This window comes from Sorex araneus, chromosome 1, assembly GCF_027595985.1.
Source record: "Sorex araneus isolate mSorAra2 chromosome 1, mSorAra2.pri, whole genome shotgun sequence".
Classification (NCBI taxonomy): domain Eukaryota; kingdom Metazoa; phylum Chordata; class Mammalia; order Eulipotyphla; family Soricidae; genus Sorex; species Sorex araneus.
This window is the reverse complement of record NC_073302.1, coordinates 388,013,060-388,028,658: the sequence shown is the minus strand read 5'-3', so window position 1 is coordinate 388,028,658 and position 15,599 is coordinate 388,013,060. Positions and strand designations below refer to the sequence as shown.

At 41.0% G+C, this 15,599-nt stretch overlaps 1 protein-coding gene across 1 annotated transcript in view; it reads right to left on the bottom strand.

Annotated features, from left to right (window-relative positions):
• CDK6 (cyclin dependent kinase 6) overlaps positions 1-15,599 on the bottom strand; it is a 216,167-nt gene that overhangs the window by 50,344 nt on the left and 150,224 nt on the right. The window contains exon 4 of the mRNA XM_004602179.2: positions 12,547-12,656. Within this exon, the coding sequence (XP_004602236.2) occupies positions 12,547-12,656 (110 nt within the window). The remainder of the gene's footprint in view (positions 1-12,546; positions 12,657-15,599) is intronic.

The window sequence follows — 15,599 nt, the reverse complement described above, 5'->3', positions numbered from 1 at the left end:
AAATTTTTTTTTACGCTTTTGGCTAAATAAAAGCCTGAGGTCAGTCTGATTTTCTTTCCTTATTGCATAGCTTTCGGAGAAATCTATTTGATTCTTTGGAGGTTGACTTCTGGCTTACATCAGTCCTGAAGGTCACTCTTATTTGGTGCATCACTTAGGAGAGTCAACAAACATCACATATGAGGCATGTGTTCTCTACCCCTTAAGCTAGCTTCCTACCCCTCTAGTCTTCTTTTGAGTTTATTTAAAAAAAAATCAACACAATTTTAAAAAAGGTATAATAGTGTTAAAATTTATGGTAATTAAATACAAAATTATTACCCCTCCACCAAAGTGCTCAAGACCTTCCACTACTATCCTAACATCTCTGCTAGTTCCGTCTTCTTCCTGCCTCTCCCTTCCCACATTATGTTAATTTTAAAGCTTTCCTATTGGTTTTGCTGATCATTTGCAAACATCATTTGAAATAAAGAAGATATATGAACATGTATCTGAAATATATCTGATATGTATAATAGACCTGGGGACGATTTTACTTGCTGTATTCAGTAGTATTTTTTCAAAGTCCAAAATGTTTTTTCTTGGGGGCTAGAAAGAGGGTACAGCAGGTAAGGCACTTGCCTTGCATTTGGTTAACCTGGGTTTAATCACTCCTAACCTCCATCAGGAGTGATCTGTGTACAAACAAAAACAAAAATATTAGGACAAAGTATTTTTCCTTTTAGCTTGTTTCAAAATAGGCAAATGTACTAAAAAACAAAAACAAACAGAAAAGCAAACCAATTTGCAGTCGACACAATGTAGAGAGACATTCCTTTGAACTCATTCGGTAAAATCAAACGCTCTTTGAATGGCTTTTAGATCAATGCATATTTCATCGGTGATTTTGCTCATTTCTTTTTGTCTTCACCTACTAAATATTCTTTCACTTTCCCTGGTCTCTTTACACACGTTTTTCTGGTATCTGTACTCTACCTGAGAAAGAGATATTATACCGATGACAGGCAATATATTACTTGAGTAATATCTTGACTCATCAAGTCAAGATACTAACAAGAACAGCTGTCCATTTTTTTTGGAAATGAAATGAATCTTATGTTTCTGAAACGAGATCTCTCCAATTATTTCAAGTGCATATAATAAAGCTGAGTGACTAAACATGGATTTTAAAATCTAGTTCTGGCTAAGTAGGGATTTTCCAAATAATTAAAAAAATCATTTTATCTTCAGTATTCATTTTGAGTGTTGGATGATTTTTTTTTAAGCAGGAAATTGAGATTGGGCAGTAAACATCATTAAAAACTAAAAACAACAGCATGCATGTGTGTATATAATTTTTTTTTCTTGTTTAAAAATATTTTTAAAAAGAATTTTGGGCCACACCACGTACTGCACGGGGGCTACTTCCAGCTCTATACTTGACGGTTGCTCTTAGCAGCTCTCTCTGGCTCCACTATCATTATTTTAAATGACTTTTCATTGAGGTCTCACAGAGGCCATATAACAAGAAGCTATTGATAGGTTAAAATGGAAATTTAAAGGTGCCAATTTAGGGGCTGGAGCAATAGCACAGCGGGTAGGGCGTTTGCCTTACATGCAGTCGACCCGGGTTCGATTCCCAGCATCCCATATGGTCCCCTGAGCACCGCCAGGGATAATTCCTGAGTGCAGAGCCAGGAGTAACCCCTGTGCATTGCCAGGTGTGATCCAAAAAGAAAAAAAAAAAAGATTTCCAAAAGTAAATCACTCTTTAAAAAAAAAAGGTGCCCATTTAGAGGGGAAAAAAATCTAAGTATTATGTTCAGTGTTATTTGGGGTGTGGGTAATGGTGGTGGCTTGGGCCCTACCCATTGGTACTTAGGGGTCATTCCTGGCACTATGCTTAGGAATGACCTCTGGTATTTCTTGGGACTGGGCATTAGAACTGGGGTCTGCTTCATGTAAGACAAGTGTTAACTAACCCCTTACTGTTTCTCTAGCCCTCACTGCTAGTTTTTACTAGGCTGTACACTACTTAACTGAATGCCTCTGAAACTGAAATTAATGCATAATGATACTTGGACCATTCAATATAGTTCTGATCAGCAAATAAAGGAATAGCAATTGGCGATTACTTGTGAATATTGAAATATTAGGATGTCCAATTATTACCAATTAAGCAGTTGGGCAACATAACACAAATACAGTTGGCATGCTCCTAATGTCTGACTTGCAAAGTTTTGGATCTTCTCCCAGGTTCTGGACTGAGACCATCCAGCAAACTCTTAACTGTGTCAGTGGTAACTGAAGAGCTGGTAGTATCCAATTCAGCACAGAGAAAAATCTAATTTTTTCTGGAAACCTGCCATTTTGAATAGTCCCCTGCAGCAGTTCAATTTGCAAGTGAATATAGCCCACAAGTCTGCCGCTATCCCTGTCATAGTTTTCTTTATTTGAAGACTTAGAGAGCTGGAGTGGTACACCGACAGAAAGGGTGTCTGCCTTGCATGTACCTGACCTAGGTGTGATCACCAACACTCCTTATGGACCTCTGAATATTCTAGGAGTAAGTAAGCCCTGAGGACCAGCTTGTGTGGTCCCAAAAAATTCATATGCACACACACACACACACAAAAAAAAACCTAACCAAAATGTTAATAAGAAAAAAAAATCCAGGAAGACATTTAGCAGGATTCTGATTTTATAAAAGTATGTGTGCATATGCATGTACGTGCGGCCCGTGTGCGCGCACACACACTCACACACACACACATATCATAACCAACACCTCTGAAGCCTGAATTCAGAGGAGATCTGAATCCTTGTAAATTTAATTTAGCCAGCAAACCTGTAGGACTAAATCAGCAACTGAATGCTGCCACGCACGCTCAGGGAAGTGTACCTTTCCTGACATAGCAACAGGTCCTTCAGACACTCTGTATTTCCCAAGGTTAAAGTAAGGGGCAAGACAGCCAGTCACTGGATGTAGAAATGAGGGTGGAAGTATGGAGAAAGAGAAGAGAAAAGAAAGAGGAAACAGAAGATTAAATCGTACCTATGGATTAAAAAAAAAAAAGTCCAATACTTCTCAGTTAAGCCCAATAGGGACTTCATCAGTCCCACTTTGACTTTACGTTACACATTTTTTAACTGAAAAAATGAGGCTTATTCCTTCCCCATCGCTACCCAATGGATTAAAAGGAAACCCACAGTAAATTTTAAAGTTGAAAGAAGTTGCTTGTGCTTCAAATCAAGTTTATCAACAGCACAGTTGAACTGTTGTTCATCGATTTGCTCGAGTGCCCACTAGTAACGTCTCCATTATAAGACTTATTGTTACTGTTTTTGGCAAATTGAATACGCCTCGGGTAGCTTGCCAGACTCTACTGTTCGGGAGGGATACTCTTGGTAGCTTGCTGGGCTCTCCCAGAGGGACGGAGGAATCGAACCCGGATCAGCTGCGTGCAAGGCAAACGCCCTACCCCTGCAGCATTACCAAAAATACCATATTCACTCACATTTTCTTCTTGATATTATTTCTAAATAAGGTAGAAGAGGGAGTCAAAGTTCACATAACAGTCATTGTTTTGTTTTACTCATTAAAATTTTTCTTGTCTTTGTGAACCTCAATACCACAACTCATCTTAAAGTTTATTTCAATAGAATTTGGAGGGAAATTTGGTTTTGCGAACAAAATTTTAGATTCTTGACTGTTTATTGCTTTTGGAATTTACTATATAGTTAGAAAACATTCCACAAAATAAACACCTGGGTTTTACTTCAATGCTGCTTGTAATAAGACCACACCTAAACAACCCCACATTCCATCAATAGAAAACGCTTTGAATGATATATTCATCTAATATTTAGCATTAATCATTTACAAAGGTAAATTATGAAATGGACCGGAGAGATAGTACAGTGAGTAGGGCATTTGCCTTGGACGTGGCGACCAGGGTTCAATTCCTTCTTCCCTCTCGGAGAGCCCGGCAAGCTACCGAAAGTATCTCGCCCCCACGGCAGAGCCTGGCAAGCTACCCGTGGTTTCTTGGATATGCCAAAAACAGTAACAAGTCTTATGATGGAGACGTTACTGGTGCTGAACCCAGGTCAGCCACTTACAAGGCAAACTCCCTATCCGCTGTACTACTGTTCCAGCCCCTTACTTTGAAAGGATTATGAAAGAAGCGAAATATCACAATGTCTAGACATTTAGTAGTTACAAAATCCTTATGCCTCGAACAAGTCAAGCTTAAGAGTCAAATATATTATGACATTTTCAATCTCTTTAAATCCCAGGATATAGATAATAAACCTTTGTATTAGGTTTGTATTGTAGTTTAGGTACCGTGCTTATTTTAGTGTCAACACTTATGGTTTTTATCTACAAAATTACTGCATCTTCACCTCTAACGAAGTGACCAAGACCCTTCACCACTGTCCTTGTGCCTCCTCTAGCTTAACTCTTCTTGCCACCCATTAAACCTCAGTAAGAAATCTCCACTTACAGACATAAAAGGACTGCACTCATTTGTGGAATATAAAACAACATAATATGAGACTGACGCCCAAGGAAAATAGACACAAGGACCAGGAATATTGCCCCATGGTTGGAAGCCTGTCTCATGAGCTGGGGAAGAAGGCAGCTGGAATAGAGAAGGGATCACTAAGACAATGAAAGTTGGAGGAATCATTCGGGATGGGAGTTGTATGCTGAAAATAGATAAAGGACCAAACATGAAAACCTCTCAGTATCTGTATTGCAAACCTTAATGTCCAAAAGTAGAGAGAGAGTATGGAGGAAATTGTCTGCCATGGAGGCAGGGGGAGGGTGGGAAAGGGGGGGTATACTGGGGACATTGTGGTGGAGAATGTGCACTGGTAAAGGGATGGTTGATCATTGTACGACTGAAACTCAAACATGAAAGCTTTGTAGCTGTATCTCATGGTGATTCAAAAAAAAAAAAAAAACCTCCACTTGCATTCGAAGTCCAAGGCTCTGTTTCACTCAATATACTGTCCAATCTCTTGTTTTGTTTCTCTATGTATCAGATGAGTGAAATCATCTGGTCCTTGTTCTTCTCCCTCTGACTCGGTTTCTTTAACATACTATCTAGCTCTACCTAAGTTGCAGCAAATTGCAAGATCTCATCTTTTCTTATAGTACCATATTCCATTGTGCATACAACTTTACTATCCATTCATCTGTCATTGGATATTTAGGTTGGCTTTATATCCTGGCTTTTTTTGTATTGAGTACTAATATGGATATAGGTGTGCATATATATGTTATAATTTTAGGAGACACACTATTATTTTAAGAAGTTTGCTCAGGAATTGAAGGTATAATATCTGTGGTTGTAAAAGCGGGGCATAAAAGGAGCAATGGAGATCTTTCTCAGGATAGACAGTTGAGAACAGCAGCTGGAGAGAGGTCTGAAGAGGAAAATCAGAAGGGGCCGAAGGATGGATGGCAGGAGGGAGCACCTAGAAGATTACTAGGATCAAGAGCATAGGTTGAGGGAATCATCTCACTAAAAGGAGGGAGATTATATCCTTTTCAGAAACGAGAAATAAGAGAAGGTGAAGACAAGAGGCTCTTGAGTTGAAAGAAGTGCACCGAGGTGCTCACTTTGGATAATCTTGTCCACCCCAAATAGTCAGAGATGAGGCTGAACGGTGGATTGATAACAGACTGGGTCTTAAGAACACTGGGTAAAGGAAGGAGAGAAAATTATAGTAGTGTTTGAGCCCAAAAAAAGGGGCAGGAAGAGAGGAAGCAGGAGAGGTGGGCATTTTGCCCACCAAAAGCTCAGATGACAAGTGCTAAATAAGTGTGTGTACTCTGGTTGTCCTTGTTTGTCTCCACAGCTATAGATTTCAAGGCACATTTGGATGCTGATGTCCAGGAAGGGGCTGCGACCTACAAGAGTGAGTAACCTCAATTCATCAGAAGCTCTGAGTAGCAGCTTGTCAGGATGGTGTGAGCTGAGTCCTGGAGTTGTTCTATCAATTAGAACCCTCGTTAATATCTCCTTTTTTAGGGAAGGCACAACTATCAGTAACAGTTTTTCTTATTGATGGTAATGCTAGGCTGTAAAGACACTCACTGGTCCTGAATGTGGCAGGTGATGCAGTTACGACTGGGGATGAGGGAAATACAAAGAGCAGTTGAGCAGTCTGGGCGGAATAATGCCCTCAAGCAGCTGATGGCCACGCTTATCCCAATTCCCTTCTCAAGGCGAGAGATCCTGGCCACAGAAAGGCCAAGTCTGAGGTTTCCTTGAAGAGAACACGGCAAGATCAAGTGTGAGGAAGGACACATTCTTGTCACGGACAGGAATTTCAAGAGGACAACTAGAAGCTCAGAGCCAGACAAATGGGCAGCGAGATGCTAAGGATGCTCAGATGGGGACTAGGAGCATGGAAGATGTTGATGAAGACATGATGGAAGAACGCTAAAGGGTCAAACTTAGTTTGCTGGGGAGAGCACAAACAGGTGACCCTAGGGTGGGGCTGGAGCGACAGACCACTAGGGGACTGGAACTGCAGAACAGCTCCTGTAAGAACAGACCAGGCCTGGTAGAGGCTTCTCCGTGTAAGTCATGGAAACCAATCTATTTTTCAAACTCACATGAAAGCAAGATACGATGAACAAAAGAAAATCCATGTTGTTGATACTGAGTAAGATACTCATTAGTTTTCTGAGAAAATTCTCTGTATGCTTGATTTAACCAAAACCACCTTTTTCTCCCTGGGTACTATCTTGGGTTTTTTCCCTGCTTAAGAAAATGCACTGGTAGAGTTCTTTCCATTTGTTTTTTTTTTTTTTTTTTGGGGGGGGGAAGAGAATTAAAAAGAAAAGAACTAGGAAAATACACAGAATGAGAAAAAGAGTCTGCAGGTGAAGCCAAGTGTGCTCTAGAACACACACATTCTAACCTGAGGTAACGGGTTTTCTTTCATAGGCTGGGGCTGGCCTTCTGGTATGTTGATGTTTAGGCCACTGGCGAAGGAGCTTATTTCCCTAATGTCACTGAAGGGGCAGTCTGAAGTATGGGGAACTCAACACAGTTACTAACAGGAAAATTGTAAGGCACTTGGTGACATTTTAAAGATATTTGCTTACAGACCACTCAGCCACAAAGGAGAGTTTCACTGTCAGTTTCTCAGCTACTGGTGTTTAATTCATAGAAATAAATGACGACAAGAATAGAGAGGCCACCATACATCGGGTAATGGAACCATGAAGCCTTGTTTGTTCCCTCCTAACAGTGACTCTATTTGTTATAGTCTTCCTGGTGGCATTTGGCATTTCTTAGCTGGGGATCAGTAGAGTTGGTAACTCGGAACTTCTAAGAATTGCTATCTGTTTACCACAATCTCCATATTCAAAGAATTAGTAGCATGTTTTATTTCCCAAGTGTGTACTTTTCATTATTTTGCTGTAGTCTGGAAACCCCATAACTTCTAACGATATAGACAATAGCTCGGACGAGGATAACCGACAGATTCTCAGACAGCTAACACTTTTGAATTTATCTTGCAATGGAGCTAAAAATCAATCTCTCACATCCATCCTTTCATCTGTTCATCTGATCCTGAATAAAATCCATCTCATCCCTTCCCTCAAGCTGTCTAGTTGTCTACTGAGCAAATTCATAGTCATGTTAAAATATCAAGTTCTTATCCATTTTGTAGAATGGATCTTTGGTTAGTGTGGGCAACTGTTAAACACAGACAGTACTGACATATGGTATTACACTCCTTGGCTCTTTGTCAACCATCTGCTCCCTAACACTCTTTTGAGTTCATATTTCCCAGGTATTCAATTTTAGTGTAGAAGGCATATTTCTTTTTTTTTTTTTTTTGCTTTTTGGGTCACACCTGGCGATGCACAGGGGTTACTCCTGGCTCTGCACTCAGGAATTACCCCTGGCGGTGCTCAGGGGACCATATGGGATGCTGGGATTCGAACCCGGGTTGGCCGCATGCAAGGCAAACGCCCTACCCGCTGTGCTATCACTCCAGCCCCAGAAGGCATATTTCTTAAGTATTCACAGGCAATAGGTCACCTTCACAAATTGGAGACTAAAAATCAAAGTTATTAAATGTGCTTTGCTTTTTTTAGTGTGAGAGTTGTAGTGGTGTTTGGGTGACACTGGAGGGGCACAAAGGCTATTCCTGTCCCCTTTCTTGGGAGATGACCCTTGTGTTGTTCAGAGGATCTAGTGGTGCCAGGAATTGAACCCGGACTTTCTTTTTTTTTTTTTTTAATTTTTATTAGTGAATCACTGTGGGGTACAGTTACAGATTTACAAAACTTCATGCTTGCGTTTCAGTCATACAATGATGAAGTACCCATCCCTTTACCAGTGCCCATTCTCTGCCACCAATGATCCCAGTATCCCTTCCAGCACCCCCCTGCCCTCCCTCTCTGTAGCAGGTCATTCCCTTTTGTTCTCTCTTTCCTTTTGGAACCCAGACTTCCTGCATGCAGGGCATATGGCTCCAGTCTATTGAGCTTCTTCCCAGCCCCAAACAGGAGGAACCTTCCTAGTCTTGTTTAATTCTTTCGGTTCTTAAATGTTGGTGATGCCAGGATTCAAACCTCATACATGCAAGGCAACTACTTTGTCCCAGAGTTTCACGTCCCATTCCTTAATCTGCTTCTTGATTTCTGTCTGTAGTTATCACTGCTACTTACCATTAGACATTACAGAAAACAACAACAGCAACAACCCAGTGGGGGTTGTTTAGGGGGAAAGATTTAGGAGTGAAATAATAGCAAGGGAAGAGATATGGCAGAGTAGAAAACTCTTATCACTGAGTCCAGCCAACTTAGATTCAACTTTGGTTCTGCCATCTAAGTGCTGTGTGCTGGTGGACAAGTTATTTATTCTTCTGGAAGGTTCTAGTTAGTCATCTGGAAATTGACTAACAGTCTTTCAAATGTAGGTTTACTGAGATAAAGCATGTGAAGTACCTGGGTCTGTCAAGTGACAGGCAGTGTGAACTTTATGCCCTTTGTTTATGGAAGACAATGAACCTTGTTGATACATAAAATGCTTATCCCTCAATGATTTCATACTTAAAACCAGGAATCTACCTTTATTCTAAGGAAGATTAATCGAAAACCTTTTCCATCACTGGGAAAAGTTTTGTCTTTACACCTATTCAGATTGTCCTGCACGTCAGTACGATACCACTTGGCTAACTAACCAATCATGCATGCAATGGCTCTCTCTCCACTAGGCTTTAGGTTCTCCTTCCAGAAAAGGGCCTTGCATGAAGCAGCCACTCAGTAAATCTTTTGTAGGCTGAATGAAGCACCTATGATTGAGCTTCCAATATATGACCTATCTCCTAGTGAGACGAGATGACTTTAGGGGTTGAGTGAGGAATAAGCCTCTCAGTAATTTTAGTGGTTACATATATCATTGTGCAGTAATTAAACAGCTACCTCATCCTTTTTCGTGGTTTTTATGTATTTTTATTTAGAGTAAGACTAAAGAAAGTAAAATGACTTAGGATAGTAAAAATATTAAGTTAATAAGAGGATAGTTGTTTTACAATTATGAGAAAAGCCATGAAGGTGTCAAAAGAGACGGCAATTAGTTTACAATCAATTACTAAATCAATTAGCTTGAAATAATGAGGGAGAGCTGCTTGCAGAATCTGTGGCTTGTAAATTCTCAGCTGCTACAGGTGGGGCAACACTGAACTGGGAGTCTAGCTGGAACCAGGTCAAGTAAGAGGCTGGATATTTGGCATCAGTAAGAAGCATGCACATTGAGATATCGGGGTGTTATCACAGGAAATACCAAACGTGAACCCAACAGGAACAAGGGTCATATCCCATGGCCATATTCAAGGTCAGTAGTAAACCAACAGGCTGGAACTACCTAAGACATAGGGCACTTGCCCCAGAAAGGATGTGCGTGTGGTTGGGCTAAATTCATTCGTCCCCCTTAAAGTAATATATGCTCGAATTCTAATACTGCTTCCTCCAATCTACAATTTCAATCTACAATCTCTCCATAAGGTTCCAAGAGAGGGGGAATTTTACTTTGTTCACACTTGAACGGCTCACAAATTTCTCCTTGATATCCCATTTTCCCCAGCAAGTTGAAGCAAAACTATTGCTGCCATTTTTTAAGAAACCATTCTCTGAGCTGCCCAGTTTCTGAATCTACTCCCTTGTAGAGCTAATGTAGGGATGAAAAGATGGATTTTCCTGTTATCTTGGATTGAAACAGAAAACAACTTTCCCATAGGAAAAAAATGTGGTAAACAGAAAATATATTTTGATGAATACAAAAACTGACTTATATCTGGTAAAGTTTGGATTCTGATTACCAATTTTACTACAGCCTTCGTGATGCTCAGGGATCACTCCTGGCAGGCATTGGGGGGATCATATGGGGTACTTGGGATCAAACCTGGGTCAGCCATGTGAAGAGCTAGTGCTCTATCCTTTCTACTATCACTCCAGCCACAGGAAAATGTTTTAAATATGTAAAACGAAAATTTGGGTTGCAATTACTCCATAGGTGATGATGCCCGGTTCTTATAGCACCAATTCTTAGAAGGAATTCTTAACAATGCACATTGTGAATTTGATCATTCACTTAATCTATTTCTGAAAAATATTGGATATGTAATCAATTATGGCAAGATACCTAAGTCTTATACTACCAAAAAATTATGAGTTCCTTTTTACCCTCTTCACAAAAAAATGATTCCATCTTTACAACGGAGACAATTCTAGACATAAAAATGGGATATCAGTATTTCTCTGATAAACTCTGAGTTGTACTCAGCTATTCTTGTGATGACCTAGGACAAATAACCTAGCTCCCATCTTCCAATCCTGACAGGAAATTAATCCACACTTAGAATGACATGAGGCACTTTCAAAAACAAGATGTCTGGACTAAGTCCAGCAATGAATCAGAAACTCAAGTTGTCTTTTTAAGCTTGCTCATCTCTGATGATCTTGTTTACACAGAGGTCCTTCCACTTGGACGGTTTATTAAAACACAGGCATCTGGGCCCTGCACAGGAGCTTCTGATTCAGGCTGGGGTGGAAAGTTGCATGGTCCCATTGGGTATTGCTGCAGCTGGTCCAACATTACACTTTCAAAACCATGTATTTAACTTCTCTGGTTTAACTGGGAGCCAAATTCAGAATATTTTCTTCCCTTGTTGGTAAAAAAACAACACTGGAATAGAGTTCCACACACTCTTGGGTTTTGCCCCTGTGTTTTTTAGCTGCCAATGTTAGACAAAGATATTTTCAACTGCATCTCTGTTATCTTTCCTTGTGATGAATAAAAAGGCAATTAAGAGAGACTAAGTCTGGTCCTGTAGTTGGCACACAGTAGGTCTACATTAAGACATCTGTGTATTTTCAGTTTCTTTCCATGATCCTTCCTGTGAGTTATAGGTGAATCTACTGAGTTCCAGAATAAGCCCCATAATTTCTGGCATGCAAAAAACTTCATTTAATTAAGACCCACAATGGATGAACACTTCTTTTCCTTATGTGCTATCAGGTAGCAACATTCTGAACATAAACACATCCGATGGGAATATACTCAACTTCCCAACTCACATTTTCCCATGGAAATAAAAATAGAAAACAAAGAAAGATTAGATTATAATTAGTTTCTCTGTTAAATTTGACCAGGCTGAATTTAGTACCTGGGTATGGGTTATTTTCCTGGCAGATCTTTATTACATTGTTTGGCTATTTCTTGTGACCTGAAAATCAAACAAATGAATCACAGACTGTCAAGAGTTAGAGGGGCCCTGGAGTTCATCGAGTCCATCCACCCACTCTAAGAATGCTGCTAAAAATACTTCCAATATGTCAGAGGTGGTCCACTCTCTTCTCGGACACCCAAGGCAAACGCACTGTTTTCCTAAACCCCAATCAGATAGCCAAATCGTTGCTAGATTCTTTCCCTACTTGTGAGCAAAGATCTTTATTTATTTCATTTCTACATCCTTGGTCCTAGTTCTGCTCTCTCCAGTGCCCAAATATGTCTTTATCTCTCCTCCACATGACAGCATTTAAAGTATCCTGAAATAGCACCAACATCTTCCTTGCCTTTTCTTTCTCTAAACATTCTGGGTTTGTTCTTCTCCTCTCCCACTAGTCTTCCCATCAAAATTTTCAGATCCTTAACAACTATGGTCCTCCTCCTCTGGACAAAAGTTTACCCTGAGGAAAATGCCATATGATATGCTGCATGTTCATTAATACGTTATCATTCCCAATGAAAAGAATATAAATAGCAGACAAAAGGAGAGTTCCTTTCCAGAGTTTCCAAGAGCTGGAAGGTCTTGGAACAAAACTATGCTGCAGGAACCGAGACAGCAGTTGCAGAACAGGCTGGAAGCAGAAAAATTCATCTGCAGCGGATGAATCTGACTCTCACAGCCCTCCTTGAAACAGAAATGTCATGTTACCGCTTGAATTTCCAGTGAGCCCCCTTCCACACACACCCTCTTCAAGGCTCTTTCCAATGAAGATAAAACAAAAGAAAAGGAATTTCTTACTTTCTACGAAACATTTCTGCAAATATGCAGCCAACACTCCAGAGATCCACGGGGGTGGCATAGCTGGACTGAAGCAAGACTTCTGGAGCTCTGTACCACAGCGTGACGACCTGCAATGCAAACAGATGCGAGTGTCAGTAAGGAAGTCCACTACATGTTGGTATGGGAAGAACGTCTACGATCACATGGAGATGCCGAACAGAAGCTGTGAGCAACCAGGAATTGTCACCTACAGGCCAGGAAATGACATCATACCCACAACTGATGATTACAATTTTGACGGTTGAGTTTTACAAGGATGGTAAAATAACTGAGAACAAGAAGACAAGACTTAAAAAATATTTGAAAAGTAGAAAATAGAAATGATTCCAGCTCAGTCACCAATTTAGTGTTCCTGGAGACTCAGAAGGTAACTCCAGCTGCAGGATGAAGAACTGAAGTTGGTGCTACAGACCACCAAGACAAATTAAAATTTCTCTTGTAAGTGAGACCATGGGGAAGCAAAAAAAAGTCCCCTTGGGGAGGGGGAGGGGAGAGGGAAACAGGGAGAGAGGGAGAGAAGGGGAGAGAGAAAGGAGAGAGGAGAGAGAGAGAGAGAGAGAGGGAGAGAGGAGAGAGAGAGATAGAGAGATAGAGAGATAGAGAGAGAGAGAGAGAGAGAGAGAGAGAGAGAGAGAGAGAGAGAGAGAGAGAGAGAGAGAGAGAACCCTTATGTGGGACAGGGGCTAACACACTTATATCTGGTTCAAATCCCACGTTCATTACATGGTTCTTGGAGCACTGCTAGGGGGTCACTCCTGATCAGAGTGAAGAGAAGCCTCTGCAGCCTGAGGATAGTGTGGCCCACTGGAGTTCGATCTCAGCATCCTATACGGTCCTCTGAGCACCACCAGGACCATATAGAATGTAGTTCTTGAGCACAGAGCCGGAAGTAACCCCGGAGCACCACTGTGTGTAGCCCAACTCTCCCCAAGCTCCCCCCCAAAAAAAACAGCCTCTGAGCATTGGTGAAAGTGGACCCCAAAAGAAATGCCAACACAGAATGTTTAACTCAATTGTTTATCTCATATGCAAAAAATTCACCCAGAGGAAAGATTCCAAATGGACAGAACCCCATTAATACATAGAAATGTATTAATCATAGATGAAACAAACACAACTGTAATTATTTTTGCCAAGTTGAGAGGTGAAGAACACATAGCATTAAGGCCTCAGGTTTCTAAGAGAATACAGGAGTTCAAGGGTTTCTTTTTGTGTGTGTGTTGGGAGGAGGAAGCAAATGGTCTATGGGTGCCTGAAAATAAGATAACATTCTTTTGTTGATGTCTACCTAAATCTCCTCACACTGTTTTATGTACTTCGATGTCATATTTCATGCATTGAGATGGTGGTAGCAAACCTACAACTATCTCTGACATTAATTTCCTTCTCTTTTTCTTTGTCCACATTCCTCTCCCCCAATCACGGGACAGATGAAGTCTAATTTGCCTTCCATGCATGGAACTGTACTCACTCCAGTGACTTGTTTGATCAACAAATATGGGGGACATGATGACTGGGACTGTCTAGCAATTTCTGGCTGCTGAGGCAAAAATTTGAATGCTTGCTCACCAGATCCTTCCTCTTAGTATTCAGTTGCCTTGCAGTGAGAGGTCCAAGAAAATTTTCCAGTCCAGCCCCAGCAAAGTGAGCTGGCTTGGAAACACAAGGTCAATTGGTCCTCAGAGGACACAAGCTCCAGCACATCACAGGAAGTCAAACTGCCCTGTTGAGCGCAGTCAATACACAGGCTTGGTAGTAAAGAAAATGACTGCTGTTCTGACTTTTGAGGCACAGCAGTATCTAACTAGAACACCATTTACTTTAGATGCTTTGTCTTTTTTTTAAAAAAAGGAATAAAAGGATATTCCTTTTACTTTTTATTTTATTTTTAAAAAAATTTATTGAATCACCATGAGATAGTTGTAAGCTTTCATGTTTGGGTTACAATCTCACAATGATCAAACACCCATCCCTCCACCAGTGCACATTCCCCACCACCAATATCCCGGGTATACCCCCCCTTTTCCACCCTCCCACTGCCTTCATGGCAGACAATATTCCCCATACCCTCTCTCTACTTTTGGGCATTATGGCTTGCAACATAGACACTGACAGGTCATCATGTTTGGTCCATTATCTACTTTCGGCACGCATCTCCCATCCCGACTGATTCCTCCAGCCATCATTTTCTTAGTGGTCCTTTCTCTGTTCCATCTGTCTTCTCCCCTCCGCTCATGAAGCAGTCTTCCAGCTATGGGGCAATCCTCCTGGCCCTTGTTAGATGCTTTGTCTTAAAGTCACAGAAGAAGTCATTTTTTTTTTCTTTTTGGGTCACACCTGGTGATGCACAGGGGTTACTCCTGGCTCTGCACTCAGGAATTACCCCTGGCGCTGCTCAGGAACCATATGGGATGCTGGGAATTGAACCTGGGTCGACCACGTGCAAGGCAAATGACCTACCCGCTGTGCTATTGCTCCAGCCCCAGGAGTTAAATTTTATTTAAGGATCATCTGATTATTTGGTTAATGTCTAGCAGAGAGATGAAGTGATGTAACTGAAATTTTTGTTTTGGGGCCACAACCTGGTGATGCCCAACTGAGTGGGAGCACCATCGACACATGGACATCCTGGTGTTCCTTTACTTAATAAAAAAGGCAAATGTGTAAATAAGTAGACAATAGAACATATTGACAAACTGAAGCATTTAGACATTTCTCTTCTATTTCTTTTAAATTTCAGTTACCACTCAAAATGGCTAACAAATTTTAATAAAAAAAATTTTTTTTGGTTTCAGATTACACCCCATGGTGCTCAGGGCTGGGTCTTAGCTCTGTGCTGAGGGATCACTCCTGTTGGATTTGGGGGACCGTATGGATCGAACTTAGGTCAGCTGCGTGCAAGGCAAGTGTCCTAACCACTGTATTGTCGCTCTTGCCCCAACAATGAAGTTCAATGAATTTTTCTGGAGCCTTCTTGTGCCAGAGTGGGTCATGGCTCCTTGATGAGATAC